The sequence below is a fragment of the Lissotriton helveticus genome, chromosome 4_1 (genome assembly GCF_964261635.1).
Source record: "Lissotriton helveticus chromosome 4_1, aLisHel1.1, whole genome shotgun sequence".
NCBI classification, from domain to species: domain Eukaryota; kingdom Metazoa; phylum Chordata; class Amphibia; order Caudata; family Salamandridae; genus Lissotriton; species Lissotriton helveticus.
In genome coordinates this window covers 656,894,853-656,918,378 of record NC_136063.1, presented here as the reverse complement: position 1 = coordinate 656,918,378, position 23,526 = coordinate 656,894,853, and the positions used below count along the sequence as shown (strand labels likewise).

The 23,526-nt window shown below is 38.7% G+C and overlaps 1 protein-coding gene across 1 annotated transcript in view; it reads left to right on the top strand.

Moving 5' to 3' along the window:
• The window catches only part of RP1 (RP1 axonemal microtubule associated), a 1,491,030-nt gene that overhangs the window by 918,012 nt on the left and 549,492 nt on the right, over window positions 1-23,526 (top strand). Inside the window, exons 24-25 of the mRNA XM_078686181.1 lie at window positions 1,414-1,472; window positions 11,741-11,785. Of these exons, the coding sequence (XP_078542307.1) occupies window positions 1,414-1,472; window positions 11,741-11,785 (104 nt within the window). The remainder of the gene's footprint in view (window positions 1-1,413; window positions 1,473-11,740; window positions 11,786-23,526) is intronic.

Genomic DNA, 23,526 nt, shown 5'->3' with positions numbered 1-23,526 from the left:
TGTCTAGTAGGTGTCAAATCATTTATTAAAAATGTTCTCTATTTTTTCTAAATTGATTTGGGATTTTTCCTGTATTGTGCTTTTACTTTTTCCTAATCTGAGTTAAGTTAATGTTACTTTTATTTCTAAAACTTAATATTTACATGCTAGCCTCCCATTTGACATGTCCAATTTCCACTCCTTATGCAACTGGAAGTATGGGCTCAAAAGGACATTTTACAGGATCATAAGTATTGCTGAATCAGGCTTCAAAACATTTCAAAAAGATTTATTCTAACATTCATGCTGCACCTTTGGCCAATGATAGCTCAGGACTACAATGAAAGTCCTAGTGCTTATTTTCAAACTTTACCATCATATTAGTGGTTTCCTGACCACAACCCAGAAGGCATCTACTACTCTCTGTTCAACCTATTGTTTGTAATAGGACCTAGTGTACAAACTCTGCATAATATTTTAAGCTGCAGCAGTCGAAAACCGGACCTAATTGCGACTTCTCTCAGATATCGACAGGGCTCCGCCCAATCATCCTCTTTCGACATCTTTAGATCATGTTCCCATTTAAATTTGAGTTTATCCAGTGGCCCTTGACTGATGGTAGTTAAAGTTCTGTAGACCTGAGGTATAGCATGCCTTTGGAGAGGTACCACCAACATCCTGTACTCTTTGGAAGATGTGTCTTGTATGTCTTGAAGTAAGCCTGTATACATTGTGAGTGCATGTTTCACTTGGAGGTACTTGTATTTCTGGATGTCTTTTAGCTCATATTCCTGTTTTAGTTTTCCAGATGTCTTGATACACCCCATTAGTCCCCTAATTTGTAGATCTCTAAAATGCTTCACTTTTTGGAGGTCTCAGATATCCAGAGGTCTTTTAGTATTTCTGATTCCCACAGACGTGACTCTAGTGTGAGTCTGCCTGCCCAGCTTATCCTCTGACCTACAGCTGCCAGATCTTTCTCGCCAACCTTGTTTGGCTTGGCCTAGTTTTCAGATGTACCCTACCATGCAGTCCAACCACATAACCTCTTGGCTCGTTCACTATCCTATCTGCAAGCAAGGAAGGTTCTTGTTGTGAGCCATACCCCCAGTCATTGAATATAATTGACTGAGATGACCAGGGATATTTTCGGAGGGCAGACGAGGTGATTCCCGTCACAAACCATCTAACTGCCCCCTGTAAAGAGTAGCCAAGGCTCTTCTATGTGGTTATGTATGTTCTTATTTATTCTTATTTTTGTTTAAGAATCTTTTGTTTTGAAGACATTGAAAAGAAACCTGTGCAAGTGTATTAAACACACATTTTATGGCTGATTGGATTATGTGAATGGATTAGCTAATGGCTCACAACATATAATTGTTTACTCACTGTAATTGATACAGATACAAATTGACTCTTTTTTCTTAATCTCAGGTGGTTTCCTTTTATGTCCAAAGGAAGAATGCATTCAGAGATCGAGTTACAAGTGCAAGGTATTGCATGCTGTTTCTTTCATTTCTGCTAACATGGCATGGCTATAATAATATATTATTGTATAGATTTATAAAAAAACATCTACAATATGACAGTCAAAACCAAAACTTAAGTTCTAGAATAATATAAACATAAGTTTGATTAAATCTAACTACATGAACTAAGTTTAAAATAAGAATATCTTATTGCTTGATTATGCATTAGTTTAATCTGTCAGTAAAAGGTGCCCTATAAATCACTAAATTCAGCCAGGAACTATCATTTGGTCACTGTTTTCGATTTCATTAGAAATTATAAACCACACTACTGTTCTCATGAAGTTTGCTCACTCACTTTTGATGCTTTATGTTATTATGGATTAATTACTTAATTACTCCTTAATTCCTCCTTAAGAGAAGCCAAAGTCCCTAAGGCATGGAAACATGCCATGGTATCACCACTATTGAAGAAAGCTACCGCAGATCCAGATGACCCCTCTAACTTCCGCCCAATCTCGCTTCTACCCCTATTCTCCAAAATTTTGGAAAAACATATTGTTACCCAACTTACTCACTTTACAGAAACTAATAACCTCCTTCACACATCCCAGTCAGGATTTAGGGCTGGTTTCTCAACCAAATCAACCCTCTTAGGGGTCTCCGAAACTATACGCCGGCAAGTTGACAAGGGGGAGACCGTGGCACTCATCTTACTCGACCTCAGTGCCGCATTTGACACGGTGTCCCACACCATCCTCCTTAACACCTTGCAAACCTGTGGCTTAACCGGACCTGCCCTGGCATGGCTAAAAAGTTTCCTTACCGATAGAACCTTCCAAGTCTTCTCTTCCACATCCTCTTCAAAACCTCATAACTCACTATTTGGGGTTCCCCAAGGCTCGACTCTCAACCCCATCTTATTTAATTTGTACATCAGTCCCCTTGCTACTTTAGCCGAAAAATCTGGGTTGACGATCTACTCATATGCTGACGATACCCAGCTCATTTATTCACTCTTCGCTAACGCACATTCCAACCCGTCTTCCCTCTGCTCCGGTCTTAACAACATTGCCAAATGGATGCATGATAACAAACTAAAACTCAATGGAGGAAAGACCGAACTGCTTCTGTTTGGTAAACACACTACCCTATGGGGCCCCCAACACTGGCCACCTCAGATGAGACCCACACCCACCCCCTCCAAAACCGCTCGCAATCGTGGCATCATTTTTGATGACCAAATGTCTATGAAACAACAAGCGGTCAGAGTGGCAGCCACTTGTTTCACCATCCTCAAGTGGCTCAAGAAAATCAGGTGGATGCTCCCCCAGAACACACTAAAAACCGTAGTCCAAGCTCTAATTACATCTAGATTGGACTACGGCAACATCTTATATCTGGGAGCCTGTAAAGAAGTCACAAGGAAACTTCAAACAGTGCAAAACGAAGCAGTTAGGCTGCTATGCAAGCTACCTAAAAAATCTCCAACTTCCTCTGGTCTTCGGAGTCTTCACTGGCTTCGTATCGAAAACTGCACAAAATTTAAAGCTCTGTGCTTCATGCACAGAATTAAGGCAGGCAAAACCCCTTCCTATCTGAGCACCCTTGTCCATCAATATTGCCCCCCAAGAACCTTACGCTCCTCCAGCCAACATAAGTTTCAGATACCCAGGATCAACCGAGTAAGACTGGGAGGACGTTCCTTTTCTTACCTGGCCCCCTCTCTTTGGAATTCTCTCCCAATTCAGCTTCGCACATACGAATGCTACCTCCAATTCCGTAAGAACTTAAAAACATGGTTGTTTAACCAATAATCTTCCCTTAAGCCCTCTGTCTCCTTCTGTATTTTCGCTCATTATGTCCTTAGCGCCGGGAAACCTCAGGGTAGCTGCGCGCTCTACAAAAATAAATATAATAATAATAATAATAATAATATGGATACAATGATAGCTATTCCGGAAAGGGCTATGAAACTAGATTGAAAAACTTTGCTGAAACAGTTCAAACGTTGAATAACATGTAGCCCCTAATTAGTGTTAGACATGGGATGAAATATAGACAAGTTGGCATCCGCCACAGGTTGTGTGAGTTATTGAAAAACTCATTTCTAACCAAAAACACTGCAGTTACCTTCAAAAGAAGGGAACAACTCCAGCTGCAAGAGAAGTTTGCTGTCTAAAGGGAAGCACTGAAAGAGAGATACCACAGACACCTATGGAAGTACAGGAGTGTAGTTACCATTGGAGGAGCAGGTGCAGTGCACCGGTCCCAGAGCCCTGTATGGTCCATTGAAGTAAGATACCTGTTGTGTTTTACTAGCCCAAAGCAGTCAAAGGGACATTTATATTACTTGCACAAAGGCCAATGGCATCATTGTATGGCTATTGTAGGGATGATCACAATGTATCTCGAGATACATTTGTGGGCAATGACTTACAAACCAGTGGCTGTTTTCCGTGATATATATTAAATACCAAATTGTCTCATTATAAGCCTCAGTATTTAGAAAATTGTACACACAACAATGGCATGCAAAACCAATCATCCGTCCAAGTCCAAGAAAATGTTGACCTTTATTTAAGTCAAGCCAGAGGGCCAGATTCACAAAGCTAGCTTACTTTTTAAAGTAATTTTACACTTTTGAGTAAGTTTACTAGTTTTCTGTATTCACAATCTGCACTTTTATAGTAACTTACACTTTTATAAAAACTTAACCTTTTATAGTACATCCAGCGTAACACATGGTACTGCAACACCCTCACATAGAAAATAATGGAAGTAGGGACTTACTGCAAAAGTATAAGTTAAAGATACTACAAAAGTGCAGTTTGTGAAAATCACTTTGTAATAAGTTTTGTAGTAGTATGGTAGTACTCCAAATAGTACTACAAAATGTATTTTGTGAATCAGCCCAAAGTTTGTTGGACATGGCACAAACTAATACACAATTTAATTCATAACTTTATTAGGTCTAAAATAGCACTTGATTCCTGGAATGAGAATTCTGAGAGATTCTTACAGATCTTCGGTCAGCATATCAAACCGAACATTCATCATTTTCTTTATTGATATTTTCTCACTGAAGGATACCACTATTAAAAACAGTGGGCCCGATTCACAGAACTAACTTAAGACAAAATCCTAAACTTACTACCATTTTGGTATTCACAGAAGGCACTTACTCATTTTGGTATTCACGGAAGGCACTTACTCGTTTCGGTATTCACAGAAGTTAGTAGTCCTAACTTTAGGACTCCTAAATGCCTTCTGTGAATACCGAAAGTCTTAAAATTAGGATTAAGACTTTCGGTATTCACAGAAGGCATTTAGGAGTCCTAAAGTTAGGACTCCTAACTTCTGAGAATACCGAAATGAGTAAGTGCCTTCTGTGAATACCAACATGGTAGTAAGTTTAGGATTTTGTCTTAAGTTTGTTCTGTGAATCAGGCCCAGTGTGTAGATGAAATTATGATATCAGCTAATTAGCTTGTTTACAATATAAAAATCTTGATTGGCTGAATTCCCTACCTACATGAATGCATTTCAGGCTTCGACCTTAATTTTAAAAATGTGGCTGGCTTACATACAATTATATAGGGCACACAATGTTGTCAATCATACATATTAGCAATTTGACTCTTGCTCCCGCCTCCTGTTTTCTACCTACCTTTACTCCTTTACCTTCTTTTTAATCTATGTGCTACATTATTTTTGAAAAGTACTTCACCATGAAAAGCCCAGATTCATAAGATAGTTGCTTGCATAATACTTGAATAAACAACTGTCAAAGCATCTATCCGAAAAGTATGTATGATGTATGGTTGCATTAGCTTTTTATAGCACGAAACTAGCAGACATGCAATGAGACATTGTGCATAACAAATGCAGGGTTGGCTCAAGTAGGGGAACAATAATGGATCATTGAAATTGGTGAAGAAGGAGGTGGAAAGTTGACCATCAGGTCCCATGGTGGTGTTTATATGCTGCTTGAAAAAAAGGGTCTTAAATTTCTTTCAGAATTTTAGACGAGAACTTGCAAGCTTGATGTAGGGCATATGCTTTCTTGGCTCTCAGTGCCTAAAAGTGGAAGACTTGATATCTAGTTTTCTCCTTCCCATAGTTCCTGAGGTAGCCAGTCTCAATAAAACTTCTAATTGGATGAAGTCCAAATGTAACCCTCAGGTGGTGTAAAATGAGTTGGGCAAGATGAATTATGTTTGAACCCTCAATGAGCAGAATGCTTATTTCTGAATTACCCTTTCTAAAGTATACTGTAGTGCCTTGATTGGTTCAGATAATATCAAATGAGGTAAAAAGATAGAGAACAAAGACTAGACCACTCAGTGGCAAGACAGCCATTAAACACCTTTAGGCCTGGTGAAGCAGTGGAAAAGGGAACAACGAGTAAGAGAGGGACCCTAGTTAGTCTGTTTGAAACTTTGATTATATGCACCTTCCAAGATGCAATGCACACTATTCTGTTTCCTAGGGAGAGCTATGTCTAAATTAAGACCTGGCCCATAAAATATATTATGGGGTGGGTATTGTGCATTCTGTTCCTGTTATTGACTGTATATTTAATGAAAGAAGAGGTGGGCAGATCTTTCTCAAATATTGGCTATGACACACATGTAATGAATAATTATCCCCTTACAAAATGTATTGATTTTCAGAAAGCATGCAGCGATAAGTTACCTTAGACCCTATGTAAATGAACTTTCAGCAGTAGAACTTTATTTGGAATAGGTTCATTATTATCACACCAAGGATGGGATTCTACCAATGTAAAGGCTAAGTTAGGAGAGGAGTGGAAAGTTTCCAAAGAAGACATCCTTGAAAAACTGATATGGGATATGACTCCAGTGGTTTAATCCATCAGTTTGAAATTATCCTATCTGCTTTCAGGTCAGGAAATTGGGTTTGTTTGTCATGTTTTTCGATGCGCCGTAAAACATTTGCACACATTCTACTATCGCATTAGGCAAGTCTGTACAAAAAACATACTGGGGCAGAATTATGAAGGCCTTGCGCCGCCGGTGCGGCACTTTATTTGACGCAACGGCGGCGCAAACAATGCACCCTATTTACAACGTGAAGCATCTAGGAGATGCGTCACGTTGTAAAGCCCTGCGCCATCAGGAGGCGTTCCGGCGCAGGGTGGGCGTTCCGGGGCAGGTGCGCCTCGCAAAAGTGGCTGAGTGAAATCTATAAGATTTCACTCAGTCACTTTCAGGACAATGCTGCGTCAAAAGCCTGCGCCTGCTTGAAGCAGGCGTAGGTCTTGACACAGCATTGTGGAGATGGGGCACCCCCGAGCCTTGCTGGAGCTGCGTCGCGCTTGCGACGCAGCTCCAGCAATGCGCCACCTTTTCGGCACAGATGCGTCACGCATCTGTGCCGTTTTTGCCCCATGGTGCGCAGCATTGTAAATGTGGCACACCATGGGTGGCGGAGCAGCGGCGCAGGATGACTGGCGCATCCCTGGGGATGCGCCAGTCATTATAAATCTGCCCCACTGTGTTTGACATTGGGCATCCGTTTATTGGCGGACTCAGTTCTGGAGTCCTTCACCACACTTGCAGTAACAGTGTACCACAGTGAATTAATGACTTACAAACCATATTTATGCTTGGGAGTATCAGTATCAGTGAGTTGGATTGTTTACTGTAGTAATTTACAATAAACCTGGCACTGTGAAACCTGCTGCTAACTACGATGCACCCCCTTGTTTTTGGGATTATGGACATTTGCTTTGGTCTTTAAAAAATCTTAGTTTAGAACTCTCAGCATTATCTGACAAGTAGCACATAAGTATGACAGGTGGGATTTCTACTATGGTCACCCTTGTAGCTCTAGTAAATAATGTATATAGGCTTGTTTTGCCTTACTGGTTATCTGCATTGTTTTCCTTATTTTCCCTATCTATGTTTCTGTTCACAGATTGCAATGTGTAACATATTGAATGTTAGTCACCATGATGAAGGACCTTGTCCGAAATACATTGGGGCAGGCTTAAAGACTGATGTTTTGAACAATAAATGTGAAGCTAATGAATTTATCAATATGATGAATACAATCACACATCTTGTGTGTCAACTGACAATCGTAAGATTTCGATTTTAGTTCAAAATAAATGCTGAAACAGACACATCCCCACCAACGTTGCTCAGATCACATGAATGTGAAACAGACTGAACAAGGTATTTGAAGAAGGTTTCTGGAGAGAATATAGAAGTGAGTGGGTTGCACGATGAGGACATGTGAAGGAAGCTCACATGAATGCATTCTTGTGACTTGTCCACCTTTCCCCCATTGTGTACAGAATAAGGGTCACAACAATGAGGGATTTTCTATTCTTGGCAGGTAGAGTTCAGTGAGCGCAAAAGACTTATCATTACTTTGGGGGAGCAGGGTACTAATGCTATTCAACAAACACTATCTGGGAAGGTCTAAATTAATGAAAGAATTCCCAGCAAGTTTGGAGAAGTGAACCCTTAAAATGTGGGATGCATTTCTCTCATAAATCTTAATATTTTGGAAAGAATATTGTGTGTAAGAGGGAAGACATTATCAAATCTTCCATAGAGGAGATCAAATAAATCAGGTGTGTTATAGACCAATCTCCCTTTCCAATGCCATGCTAATATGTTTGGACTGCTTAATTGGGAAGAGTATTGGAATGGAATAAAGTGGCATGTAGTATTGTACATTTTCAACATGATTTTCCAAGCAGAATGCAGCAAACATTATCAATGCCTCTATCTGTATACAGTTGCTGCTGAACAGGGTATTATTGGAAATCGGAGACTGTTGTTATAATTCAATGTCTTCGGCACAGCTTGTTATAAAAGTAAAGAAAAAAAGCAATGGGCTAGTCTGGACAGACTGGATATGTTCAATGCTCTGTTCAATCCCTGGACCAGGTGAATGGCAATATTTGGCAAGAATGGTCAAATGAAAGATTTGGAGGCAAGAAGTGTGTGATATTATTAGGTACTGGGAAGATTTTTTGAATTAATGAGGGCTCATCTTCACAGATGACATGATGGTTTTAGAAATAAAAGAACCTACATTTCAGGATCTGATGTCAGTTTTCAAGAAATGTTATACTCTGTGTATTCTCTTTGTTAATACAGATCAGCTGAAAGTTTTTTTAATAAACCAAAGGGAACTCTTAAATTTGCTACATGTTTAAAAATTGGCCCATTGCAATTGTAAAACTCTTTGATTATTTATGGCCCTGTGCTTTTCAAACTAAAGCCACCTGAATTACGAAACAAAGGACAACATTAACCTAATTTAATAAAGCCTTTCTTTATATTTATTCACAAATGGATTGTATTTTTGTAGAAGTTGACTCAAAATCTATTGTGAAAACATTCCGTGGGCAAGCTTCCATACTTCCTGAAGTCAGATTAAAAAAATGTAAATGGACGGCGTGATGGGGGTGAGCTCATGGATACTTTGGTGATAAAACTGTGCTAGCACTACTGTTGGTAGGGCAATCAACTTGCTTGCATGTATATGAATTTTATAGTTCACTTAAGACTTGGCAGCTTGTTTTCAAACTAAATAACGATATTCTTTAATAATCTGAGTCCAACGTTTATTGAGCACAAACCAACTGAAAGACTTCTGACTAGAATACAAAAAAAGTACTGGCTGTTCACTATGCACCGCTAAATCTTGTGGATGTCTGTGGACCCTACCTTGTTTATATCAAGACCAGGAATGACAACTTTGAATATATTCTTATCATGAGCTTGACAAAAATGGGATAAAATAGTGACATGGATATTGCTTTTTTCTGTTCTGAGCATTCCCCTGCTTGAGTACATGTACTACTTAATTACTCAGAATTCTGAAAACATATGATTAATTTGATTGATGTTTGGTTTATATTAGTATGTTCTACAAGGTGATAATGAAGCTCCCATGAATATATCTGCAATATTTCATATAAAATGCTGATGGTTTCATTTTATATTAGCTTGTTATTGATTTTTAAGAGTTGCTTGATGGTTGTCAACTACATGTATTGTTTTTATTGTTATTCCAAAGAACACAATCTTGTAGAACGAAAATGGTTGGAATGGCATCAGGCCACTTTCTGTTAATTGTTTCTGCTACAAGTATGTAATAGCAATGAGATTATGTCATAAACATCGAGCACAGAAGGAGAAGGGCAAAAAGGAGTCTTCAGGTCAGGTGACACTAGGACAGGTTTTACTGAATCACTTCTCCAGTTTCTATTGAAGGCTACCGGTAAGGGAAGTACTTAGCCTCTGCTCAATGACTTATCAGTGCAGCTGACCTCGTTAGGCAAAAATAGCAGATGTTGCTATTTTATTGAACATAAAACTCCATTGTAAACACTTGTATAAAAAGGTCTATCATCTCTGAAACTACAAATAGGTTTTAGTTTCTGCTTTGCCAGAAGTAGATTACAATTTAGAAGTAGCAGAATTTTGGTATAATTGTTATAGATTATTAAGGCAATCATGTTGGAGATATCTAATATTTATGGTTTTGTTAACCGTTACTACTGCAAAATGATTTGTCTACATTGTGGTTGTTATTCAAATCCTATGCCCTACACTAAAATTTAGATTTTAAAATAAAATTTTAAATGTACCATTTGTGTTCTAGTGTTCTTCAGTGTATTATTTCTTCATGAAAGTGGGTTTGTGGTTCTACTGATTGTTCCTGTAACATCTCATGTGATTGATTGTTACCGTCTGCACATCTTGCTCAAATATTGCTCAACAGGTTGTGGAATTGTTACAATACAACGGGTTGTGGATTCGAGTTGGCACATTGACTAAGTCCTTTGTGACAGGGGTTCTAGAAACTGACCACTGCGTCTCTAGAAAAATCTAGAGAACATATAATTTAGCCTCCGGCTGTGGGGCACACATTTTCTAGATTTTTGAGTAGTTTTGGATGACACACCCAAGAGAGCAAGTCAGTGGAGATGTCCATTGTTAAAACAAATAAACATGAAGGTTGTTTGTTTTGGAGCAGGAGGGTGGAAAAAGCTATCAAGATGGCTCACCAAGGTAAGTTCTTGCTGTTGGCATGAGGGGCACTTTACAGGTCATGAGTGTGAATTCTGTTAAGGTCAACTCAGCGTTTCATGTTCTGAAGTTGATATATTGACTATTATTACTATGAAAATACGAATATTGTTATTAGGTAAGAGGCTTCTTGCCTTATTGCTATTATGATTGCTATAGTTATTATTTTTGTTATTATTGTTCATAGCAATGTAGTAGTAGTGTCACACAAAGGAAACAGTCATCATCTTCTCTATATTAAGAAAGGTAATATTTGAAACGGCCAGGGAGGCATGCGTGTTCTGTGTTTGTGGGTCTGGAAAATTGCAAGAGAAGATGTCATATAATTGAAAATCTTCTTCCATGCCATACTGTTTTTTATGGCCGTGCCTTTTTACCCTTTATGTATATATACAAACTTCCAAAACTATAGATGAGAGCTTTAATAGATTTTCCACCGTGTAGTTTTGAAATAATATATGTAAGAATCATAGAAATGGTCTAATAAAAACAAGGATTAAAACACTTTGTTTGTAGCAATCCCCAAAATACTTCAAGGATTCATTCATTTGGTTAAATTAAGAGAGAAAAAGTGAGTTGTATGTAAGCCCTTCAATACAGTTTTTGTTTGTAGCTTTTCATACTCTAGTAATTGGTTACATGGTCACAAAACTATTTTATTCATTTGAATAAATTAAGGAAGAAAAAAAGAATGTTTTATGCATTTCCTTAAGTAAAATGAACAACCCTGACATAAGCCATGCTCTAGTATTTTGACACATTCATCTCACAACCATAAGAAATGCGTAAATAAGAGTGGGGTTTTTACCTGCATCAACTATTGACATAAATCATTGATTCTACATAAGTGTACCAGAGCTAGAAGACTTTTTTTTTAAGAGGGTGAGCGGTATAGCTTTGATTTGCTAAGTTATCAATAAGAATGCCCATAATCCTCCACCTCTCTTTACCTCCCCATTTGTAATGTCTCTATTTGCATCATAAAAATTAGTTTAGTTTTAATTATGATACATTATTTGGATCTGTTTCAAATGATGTTTTAAGTACCTTTGGCTTGTACTATTTCTTAAAATTTGTGTGGAGTTTTAAGAATGCTTTTTTCTATCCGTATGTGTTGTTTCAAATAATTCAACATAAGCGTTTAAATATTATGGTATAGTTTATGGTGTTCCTTTTCTATTTAATGTGTACAGTTTCATTTTTATATTGCAGGCATGCAAATAAATGATCATGCAAATGAACAAGAGAAAATTAATGGTAAAGTATTATCACTTTTTATTTCTAATCTAAATCAAGGTGAGACAATAAACTAATGTTGCTTCTCACAATTATACTTGTTTAACACCCGTATGAGCACCGGAAAAACTCGCAGACAACTTTAATGCTGTCATGACTGACAACAGCCTACTGAATTACTTTATTATTCAAAGTTTTTAGAGCCATGACAAAGACAAAGCCTTCCTTACTTATTCAAGTAGTGAGACTGAGATGGCATTATCATCAGTCTAACAATATATACAGCCTTGAAGGATTCAATATGAATGTAACACTTCGTTTCACTTTACAACAGAAATTACTAGAGCTATTTAATTTTGTAAGATCCCCATTCTTTCTTCTGTTTGTTCAACAAATGCAGGAATATTTCAATTTGGGAACTTGAACCACGTGCTAACAATCACACAATGTTGAATACTGGTAAAATCATATATAGCTGGAAAATACATAACATGTCTTTATTTCTGATAAACAGTGCATTTCTTGAAACACTTGAAACAGAGGGGCCTACTCAGAAAGTGAAATGTGTAGTAGCTTAGAAGTAATACTCATGTACTACAAATGCTATTCTCTAACTTACTTGTAGAGGTCTCCGCCATTCCTATCTTTTCTGAGCAGACATCTTCCCCCAGACTACTAAGATCTCCACACATCTATGCCTACGTTTTAGTATTAAGTATGGTAGGGACAGGGGAGGGGCTGAAAAATGGGGAATACTTACTACAAAATGGGTGGGGGTGTTATGGAGGAGTAAGCAAGGATTAATGGATGGTTAGGCAAGGGTTTAAGGGGTGACATGCACCCACTCACCAAAGTGGAAGTCAATTGGGATTCACAAACTGCACGTTTAAATATTCTACAGCCAGAAATGACCCAAAACTATAACATATGCACTCCAGCTCAGACCTGGAGTAAGTTGAGCAAAACATATAGCAAATGTCTGATACTGAAACACCCTCCAAATAAAAATAATAGATGCATGGACTTAAAAAACAACTCCCATAGAAAATAACATTAAAACAAATTATGTTTCTTTAATTTCTTAAAAATATACATTTAATTAAATGTTAAAATAAATTATATTTAACAAACCTTTTAACTTTTTCCTATACATTACCATAGGGTGATCTATGCCCCCATGGTAGAGATATCCACTTATGTTTCAAAAGTAAAAAGAGTGTGGGCGATTGAGGTAGGCTACACAATCCCTGGAATGTTAAATGTCTCCTAGCAGGTGGATATCCCAGTCTCAGGATTTGTTAACCACTTACTTAAATTCTAGAGATTCATCACTGGCTTAACATCCAAAATTACATTTTTCTTCATTAAGAACACATTTTTCAGTCATTCCTTCAGAAAGAAATTCAATTTATGTAGTGCACATTTCCTCTTTTGTAGATCCAACTCAAAGGCAATAAAGCAACCTTCCTCATTCGAGAACCTAATAGCAGCAGGGGAGTAGTAATGGGAAATTTATGCAAAACCTCCACCAAAATGCTTTTTCTTTATGAAAGTTGAGGTATCCCCTGGCTTCTTTCAGCAGATCCGTCTTCCAGCAGAGGATCCAGAGAGAAAAATATAGGTGATTATCTGTGGCGCTGGTTGAATTTCTCAAGACTCCTATCTATGGTCTTGCCATATAATATTATATAAGCTATTTATTGGCTTACTTGAATCCTCATGGCCGGACTTAGAAAGAGTAGGCACTGTCCAGAGACATTGGGAAGAAAACATCCTATAAGGCCAAACAGTTCCTGTCACCAGCTGCACAGATTGAACAAGAGAAACACATAAAACATTACCATCCCACAATTACATTAGGAAACATTCTGACTATGTTTATAAATCTAAAGAAGGCCAAGTAGGTATCAGCAACAAAAAGGATGAAAGTTGGATAGAATTTCGAAGAAGAGAAAACACAAGTAGAAATGCCCACTAGCTGAAAGGTATTTTGATAATCTTTTCAAACCAATGATTCCAGAGAATAAGAGAAAGTCTTGCAGATATTGAGGACTAAAGGTGAGACGGCAAAATATAATTTGTAAATAGACTGTTCACAGTTATGTAAGCAGAGCAGCTCTAACAGTTACACCCAACATCCATAATGGGATTTTCCAAGATACATTTACTGCCTCAAAGAACAATGAAAGAAAATTTAAGGCACTGTCATTTGGAAAATGGAGGTTAAACGCTTCTCATATTGCTGACACAATGTAGAAATACCGGTGGGCGCACTTCAGGGTGCTTTATTCATAACTTCAGATCAGCAGGAGGTACAAATGTAGATGGATTTTGTAGCAATGACCAGTATCATTGAGAGGAAAGCAGAGACTGAGGTCTCTGAAAGGAGTATTAGTGTTCACAAAGCAGAACCTGGGTGTCAGGATCATAATGGATTATTTGAGCTAGTGGAGTCATGTAGGTAGGTATGCAAAAATAGTGAAAGTAGCAGTATGGCCTTGGAATACATGGAAAAACCTCACAAGGGAATTAGACAATCATCTCCCATCTGCATAGATGATCTTGCTAAACAAAGCATATGCTCCTGAATGAAATGCAAATACAGTGAGTTGTCCAACATCAAGCATATATGTACAAGAGAGGTTTGTGACAGTACTTGTCAGGCTAGATATTCAGGGCAGAGGGAATTTGGGGTAACTTCAGTGGTCAAATTAACAAGCAATCTAAGGAATCTCAACAACTAGATACTCAGGAAAACTGCTAATTTGTTGAAGTCGATTACCGCTTTTTAGAATTATTCTTGGGATCTTGTTAGAAAATCGGACACAGTTAAAGTAACCATTGTGTTCAGTGAGTGCTTTATCTTTTTAAAAATAGATAAGACATGTATTGATATTGGTTTTATTAGATAGTATCAATGTGATACCTGACAGTTAGGATTCCTAACCATATTTGGGGATCCTCTGCCTTCCATGATGCAGTAGTAATGTAGGCATACTAGGAACTCAGAGAGCGCCTACATGGAAGAGACATGCTGGCAGGCAACAAGGGGCCTAAATGGGGATCCAGTGCCCTCTTCAGGGTTTGGGTAAATATACCTTTGAGGAAAATCTGATGCTTGAGATCAGGCTGCTTTTATTTTTAGTGAACAGAAGCAAAAAAAGAAAAACAACCATACCTTACAACAGGGAAGTAAAACACCATTAGACCAATATTCATTATACATATAAAAACATTTGAATTAAGCTGATACTTATAAAGTCCAGTATGGCATGTTCCAGCATAATCCAGCTGGATACAATTCTTATAAAATACAGTGGTTAATGTCCTTACTTTATTCTAAAGTGCAGTACTTAAAGTAGTAAAGTGCATCCAGTGCCAGCTTTCCTTCATCTTCCTAAACTCCCCATCCTAAAGTGTGATTTAAAGTGCATTTTTATTTTTTTATTAACAACCCACTTTCATTTAAGACAAAACTTGTAATGCAATATAATTTTATTCTTCCGGCGTGATCTCTAACTTCGCCATAAAATTCCAAACAGCAGTAACCTTTTAGGGGCCCCCCCTCTCCTTGCATATGCGTCTTCGAATGTCCTTGTTCGTTTCATCTTATTTAGCCATCCCACATGAGTAGGTCATTTCAAAGACCTCAAATTCTGAAGTATCAGGGAGCATGCTACAAGGGATGCAATTGTTATATGTGGCTCCTCAGCTCTTGTCATTGCCAGGTTTGCACCTTGCCTATTAATTCCGAGGAGAGCTACATCTGCCTCAGGATCTAATAATCTCTTCTGGATCCCACGACTTAAGGCCGTGAAGATCCTTTCCCAAAATTGCCCTAACCTTGGACAAGTAAAAGAAGTATGTAGCCAGTCTCCCCTTCCTTTTGCCTGGCAGCGAAAACATCCTTCTCCAATTCTGGACATATTTTATGTAATGATTTGGGTGTACAATATGTCATCCATCGGGGAAAAAAAAAACATTCATTTAAAGTTGGCTGCTCTTAGGGCATTACTCCCTAACTGTGATATGGCCAGTGAGAGTGTCCATTGTGTCTCCTGGATGACCTTTTGTAGAAATTTCTCGACAAGGGTTGATTCCCTTTGGGAGCATAAAAGACGGTACCAATTTCCCACCCCTCTTAATTTGGCTCCCAATAGGGCTGTCACTAGCTTAGTTGGACCAGCACAAGAGAGGTTGTAGAAATTGTAACTATTCAAAAAATATACAAAAATATACAATCTGTATATATTAAAAAAATCAAGGCTTGCTCCGGTCGACACATCTCTTGCCAAGTGATCACTCTATTTTCCAGTAGAAAATGTCCTATCTCTTTTAGGCCACAGTTATTCCAACCTCTTCAATGGCTAGTTTGTATTAGAAGACCCAGACTTTTACATTTTCCTATTTATAGATAATAAAACCCTGTAGCACCTGCTTACTTAAAGAAAGTCTGCAGTCTATAGAGGTCAGGCTGCTTGGACGCACACAGAAGCCTTCAATGCCTCGTTGATTTTAAAGAAATAGCATAGGGGAGAAATAGCAGCTTGGGGGACCTTCAGGATCACAGTTGACCTCCTCAACACTTGTACTCTTTTTTTATATTGAGCTGTTGGAGTCACACAAAAGTTGTGCTTTACACTAACAAGAGAAATGTAAAAAGGGGCATCAGAGATAATCCTATGAACAATGAACTTCTTGGAATGGTTTGAGCAACAGTCACACTTCAGTCATGGGCAAGCCTCTTACCCCCAGGTCCTGATTTCTTATGGTAGAATTGCATACCATTTGAGACATATTGTTTATTCATATGAATTCAGTTGGTTTCCTAGCTCACAAGACAGTCTAAACCCTTTACCTCAGGTACAAACAACAGCATGCTATTCATCCTGAGTACTGGAGTTTGGTTCTCACTACTCCCAAGAGAAGCTGTCCTTTCTGCCCCTTGCCCAGTGACAGAAGAGGAACTACTTTGCTTCTTTGAAGTATCACTGATAGTCAGTAGTAGAAGAACCAGCCTCCCAGAACCAGAGGAGCAGGCGCATTTCCGGTGGAAATGCAAACGTCTCTTCCATCAGGACCAGTTCAGTCCCTTACTAATGACCAAGTGATTCTCGTAGTGTTCCCAGGGTGATTACGGAAAACCAACAATGTCTTTCTCTTTTAGCAGAGTCCTTTGGCCGTAGCTGACAAAAAGATGTTGGGATTGGGCAGTTAGCACATGGCTTTGTTGAAACAAAAGAAGTTGTCAAATATAAAACTGAGCTACCTTGGTTAATCATTGCAATTTTGCAGTTTCCTTGGCAAAAACATCTATGATCTTGTGGGTGGCCAAACCCCAATAATTTCCCGAATCTCAATATCTTATGTACCCCAATGTTTACCTTAGGCAGTTAAGCTGCTAGGATCTCTCATCCATCAAGTGACAAAAGACTACCCTCCCTATTAATAACTCAATAATTAAACAGATTAGAATTCAAAATAGAAACTGGGACCGCTCAAGAACTGAGTCCTAGATCAGAACTACGTTTAAAATATTTAAAACTGAATTGTTAAATAAACGATATTGAATAAACTCACTGCTTGCCATAAAGGCTCAGGTGCAGACTATAGAATCATAACATCATAAGAAATCCCTATTTAGGCAGTTAAATCTCTCCAGATTCTAAGTGTGGAATCCATTAAAAGTACTTACAACACCCTAAGAAAGGAAAAGAAAGTCTCAAAATAATAGAGCATCACAGACTTCCCTACTAACATTCAAAACCAGGGGTTTTTATACACAATCTATGCATAACAATTAGGAAAACAGCAGAATCAGAATGATATGATCATGGTTATATTGCCTTGGCAAATCAAAAAGAACTTCATATTATCTAAAGTAACTTAACACTAATCCATTTCTTAACCGCATGCGCGCTGCGGCTATTTTCGCGCTGCACGGCTTTTTTCAAAAAGCCGCGTTACATGACGAGCTCAGCTCGTCATCAGCGTGCAAGCGGCGCAACTGATGACGAGCTGAGCTCGTCATCAGCGCCGAAGGGGTTAAGGTAAGAGAAATATTCTGCTTGCTTCCCCTGAAACTGCACTCTGGAGAACAACATAATGTGAAACATTTCTTAAACAATAGCTCATAGAATTATGTTCTTCTGCATGCCTGCATTGGAACTTCCAGCGGAAATCATTCAAAATAATACATCAGGTACACGATTGAAAGTTTTGTTCACAATAGGCGTTTTCTAATACATTAGCCCTTTTGCGTCATAGCACTCGGTCCTCTGTGGAAACTTTGGGGAGAGAAGATATACAGTGGATTACTAATTGGGAGGGTCGATAAGCAGGAGCAAGATCAGTAGAACACCAGAAACTACATCCATTGTAAATAAATGGTGTCTCGCACAAAAATGTGGCATAGCTAAATTACATTATTAATCACACTTCTAAGCATAACAATGTAATTAAGTATACTATCATTAGTTCTTTGTTTGCAACCACACTCATCACTAAAGTCACTAATTTACCCGAGCGCTTTTTGTCACCAAAAATTGCACATTTATAAAAACTTCTGAAACCTTACCCTCAAATGAAATGTCACACATATCTCCGTATTACAAGCTTAGAACCTTTTTAAAATAATTGCTTTTAAGTAAGGTGCATATTTTAATGAGAGATGCACAGTACTGCTATACATATTCATGTACAATCCGCTATAGACAGTCTGGGAATAGAATCAATACAAACACTTTTCCAAATAAATAACTCAAGCGCTCATCAATGTTTCTAGCTAATTGATGACGTGGATATGCTGGATCATCATTTGAGCAAGATCATTTGAAATGAGACATAATTGCATTGAAACAGTTTGGCAACATATTGTTAGTACATCAGTTTTCAGAACTTTTTAAGTCAACTCTTTTATATTGTTATGGAAATTAAGACTTCTTATAGAGCACTGTAATTATATTTCAACTTATTCAAACCACAGACGTATTGATACTTATTCACTTGGGCGCCCAGAGTAATTTTCATATTCAATACAAGCATCGGTGTATAGGCTGAGGCTTGCAAAACATCAAATGATAACTTGACCGATTCTAAAATTCTCTTATTTTGACTGCAGCAGGGTGGGTTACTACACGGTATTAAAGAATGTGCCCTTTGGTTCCACAACAGCTGTCACTTTTTTGTCTCGTCGGAAGATTATGGACATTGGTATCAAATATACCCAGAATCACCTTGGGATACTAAGTTACCATTTTGGGTAATATTATAGAAATGCAATAAGAGGCCATGCTCTTGGCCACAGTCATTCCCAAGGTCATATGTCAACTTATCTAATCTGATTTATTTCAGTGGGAGTTCACATAAAGTTAGTTCGGCTGATGATCTGATTCGGACAAAAAATAACCCGATCACAATAGCGTGTATAGGGAGGGGGTGTTTAGGAAGAAGCATTGCAGAGCCATGCAAGAAGTCAAAGGGGAGACAGGTAACAGAAACGTCTACCACTGTTTCAGTAGCCCAAAACCAAGGTTATCTAAAGCCACAGTGTACATGCACATGACACAGACATTTAACTCAAACTCAGGGGTACATGCTGGGTCATTCAGATAGCACATATGAACAAAAGAGGACATTATTCATCCTCATCAACCTGAGGTGCAGTTATAAATGCCTGTACCCTGCAACTGTTAATCCGCTATCTCCATTGCCTGGTGACTTAAGCATGGCGTCCGTAGACACCAATGTATATGGAGTCCTAAGAATACTCTGATGGTGCGTTTATTTATCACAGAGTGCATACTTATCTGAACGGGGCTTCTGAAACAAGTCTTCTGGGCAGGAAAATGTACTGGATTAGTCAAAGATGGTGGAATAAGAAGCCGGTGCCACAGCGAAACTGCTCCAGAGACTTTCCTTCCTACATGACTTTCCTTTCAGCAACTAAAAACCAGGTATGGCCTGGGCGTGTAGTCACACTTTTTTAAGAAAGTGGATACTAAAGTGTGACCCTGTACTGCAAGATCACATAGATGCTTCTCAAATATCTACTTCTGCCATTTATCGAAAAAAGTGAGAATGTCTTTATCAGAGCTACCAAATGAAGCGTCCTCTGGTTGAGGAAACCTTGTGGGTGTTCTCCCATTTACCTATTTTATCAGAGCTACAACATTAAACAAAATGTATAGTGAATTAGATTGTCAAAGTACGATACTGCTAGCTGCCATTTTGAGTGAAACATGAACTATATTGGAATATGTGAGCAATATCACTAAGCTTTATAGAACTTATTAGCACTATAACCTGGCCATGGGCCACAAGACAGTGCTTTGCAAAACAAATTATTTGCTAAAGTACTGGTTTAGATCCCTCAAACAGCTGAACCAGCTTTCAACCAAAACCATGTTCCTATGCTTCATGGTTGTTTTGCACTGACGTTGACCCTTTAAATTCAGTGGGGTTAAAGTCTTGGCATAAACAAGTAGTCTCGGAATCGAACTCCTTGACTCGATTTCAGAAGCACTCTCCTAGTACTTTTCCATGCTACTTATATATATGAACTTATATATGAACTTGTTTCATACAGCACATTATAAAGTATTGTAGTATCAATATCAGTAGTGATAATGTTTTTTAGTATTTGGCTAGAGCGTCAGACCCGTATTAAAGATGAAAAGTTCTCTTATTTGCATTAGGAACTTTGGCACACTTATTAAAGTGCAGATTTTCATAAATATGATGGTTGTAGGATAAGATACATGGGAAGTGACCGCAAGGTGTGTGAAGTTTTGTGAATCTGTGATACCTCCGTTCAACAAAAAGTGTTGAGGAATAGTATGATAATAGAATAATAGACAATGAGAGCATTCAGATGCTCACTATACTGGATTATACTATACTAGTTCTGGTTATTTAAGAGCCAGGACCTTTGGAGCTCCCCAAAATCAATGACCCTTATCCTTGTCTGTAGTAAGTTATTTAATAACAATGGCCTGCTTTGACGAAAATAATGGGGTCCTGATCACAATGAGCTATGAACATTGATTTGATAGGGACATGTCTAGCAATAATCAACCAGTGCAGAAACTGGGAAGCAGGAAATTTTGTACCTGATTTTTAAGTGAACTGTATCACAATATGTTGTATTGCAGTGTTTGATTTATTTAATTTGAGAACGTTTGTTTGCAATCAGGGGTAATTGGTACGGTGGCATTGGCCAATGGCAAAGGAATTAGAGTGAAATGCACTTGAAGTTTTAGAAAAATATGTTTATCATCTGCATGATTGTAGAAGCTGTGTTAAAGGAGCAGATCAGCTCCAATAGTGATATCCAATATCCATAGAAGACAGGTGAGGCTTGGGGAGGCATCTGGTAAATCCTCGAGGCAAACATGGCAGAAATAGTGCAAAAGATACGTTAACCAAGGAGGAGTCATTCTATCGGTGGCATATCCATTTATTTTCAGGTGATTCCTGAGATCAGAGGTGAGCGAGAAAATGAACCATGTCAAAGTTGGAAGAAAGATCCATAAAGAGGAACCATTTACACCATTTGCGTCTACTATCGTTTGTAGGCAAGAGAGCTGATCATTCTTTTCAAAGTCAGATGATTGTTGACTGTAAGCATCTCTTTAAATTAGATTACCTGGAGGTACATAAATTGGAAAGTTGAATTTGGCTTGTTTTTTTAGAATTTGTTTAAAGTATAAAGTTTTGAGTTCTGTTGGGAATATTCTGAGTTCCAACAATAGGTTGCAGTTCTGATCATCATGGCTGCAGAGATGTTAATGAAGATGTCCTAGTCTGAATGGGCTGGACATGGGCCCCCAAGTGAATCTCAGGCAGCACATTCTTTAGTGAGTCTGGTGAAGTCATTCATTCATAGAGAGCTGAAAGACATTAGATTCTGTCGAAGTAAGAAGTGGATGCTTGGTGAGATAGGCTGGTTCATGACCTGGTCTTTATTGCTATTCGCTTCAAGGAATATTTCCAACTCTGTAACTTTGAAGATGTAGTGTTATTAAATAAACACACAGTGTTCTTTCATGTGGGGGAGTTTTGCCTCCTTGGTTGAAGAATTTGTCTATAATCCTATGAAGTTTGGTTAAATAAATGGCTCTATACATCTTTTGGGATTAGTAAAACCTTTTTGCCTTCCTATTTGTAACTTTGCAGGTACTAGAGAAGTGTTGCAACAGCTTCAGTTTGTCCTTGGAGCTGTTTGCTTAATCCAAAGTTGTTACTGATATCGTATGTACAGTATGAGGCTTTCATGTTCTGGAGTCATCATCAAGCCTGCATTCTCACATCAATGGAGGGGGTTTCAATCCTTGTTGTGATGCAATTGTCAGGTGTGCTGATATCAGTCAGAGATGGAAACCTTTTCTTTTTAAAATATATTTTTTGTGTAAACGTGGCAAGCAACAAACAGATAAGAACCACAAGCATCATCAAATATCTGTACAGTAAAGATGACTCACTGCGCACAACATTGCACGGCAGCCACATAACCACCCCTTCACCCTTTTGTTTCTCAAATTGTAGCAAGTGATTGCAGCAGGCAAAGTCCCAGAGTCATCTCAAGTGAGGGGAGTGGAGAGAACCCCACAGTAGTCATTACATTATCACAAATTCTTTGTCCATTTCCTAGGAGGCCACAGCTTTCATATATCACCTTCTCAGCTAACGTACCCTGTCCTGTTTCCAGTTCCTCAATTGGGGTGCTTGTGCCACCCCCCCCCCCTTCCCTCCAAAGCAAAGCAATGTTGCGTTTGGCCACTGCCAGTTCCAGCGTCACTCAGGTTTTCTCCATATGGTTTAGATCAGTTGCCCCCATATATTTAACAGACACTATTTAGTGGAGACTGCCATATTGCTCCCATACATCGTTCATGCATGCAACAACTGATTCCCAGTAGCTCCAAATGATGTGAAAGAAAGTACCCTGTAGGCTGCATTGTCCCCCCCATTCATACCAAAGTTGTACATGCAAAGTAATACCTTTGGAAACTTTTCTGTTGCACCAGGCGGAACCCAGACTTAATTGCTACCTCCCTCGTGGATGCTAGGGCTTCCATCCATTCGACATTCTTATTGCCCTCCAAGTTTCGATTGGAGATGGGAACCTTGATCTGAGATTGCTTGGTTGTTAGGCAATATAAAGTTGAATTTAGCATGGAAATTGTCAAGGTCAAGTCACTTCCAAAGTCATCTGGATTTACATACTTCCACTGGTGTAATCATTGGCACCCTGAACACTGTACACTTGATAACTTAATTAGATTTCTGGAATTCATACTGATTGATTTCTGTTGTTGTGTTTTCAGTAACCCTGGGCTTAGTTTGCGAAGTAGCACTATCCGTAGCTAGTGAAGTGCACTTCGTACTACGCGAGCTACGCGAACTGCGTAGTGCACTGTGCAAAATGCTGTTCGCACTGATTGCACAGTGCCGAATGCTTGTCCGCACTGTGCAATCAGTACAAACTGCATCTTGCACAGTGCATGCGGTCGTTTTCTCAACGCAGACTGGTAGTTTCTCATTGCGAGCATATGCGACCACTCCCAATGAAAAACCTGACCTCCCCGCGTTGAGAAGCTCGACGGGAGGTTTATTTTCTACACTTGCGATCGGCAACTTTATGTTGCGGTTCACGAACGAGGACAAAGTCTCGCCAGGACGCATTTTGCTTGTTCGCGGTCGCCAACTTGACATTGAGGACCACGAGCAAGCAAAAAATGACCGCTGCACTACGCTATGCT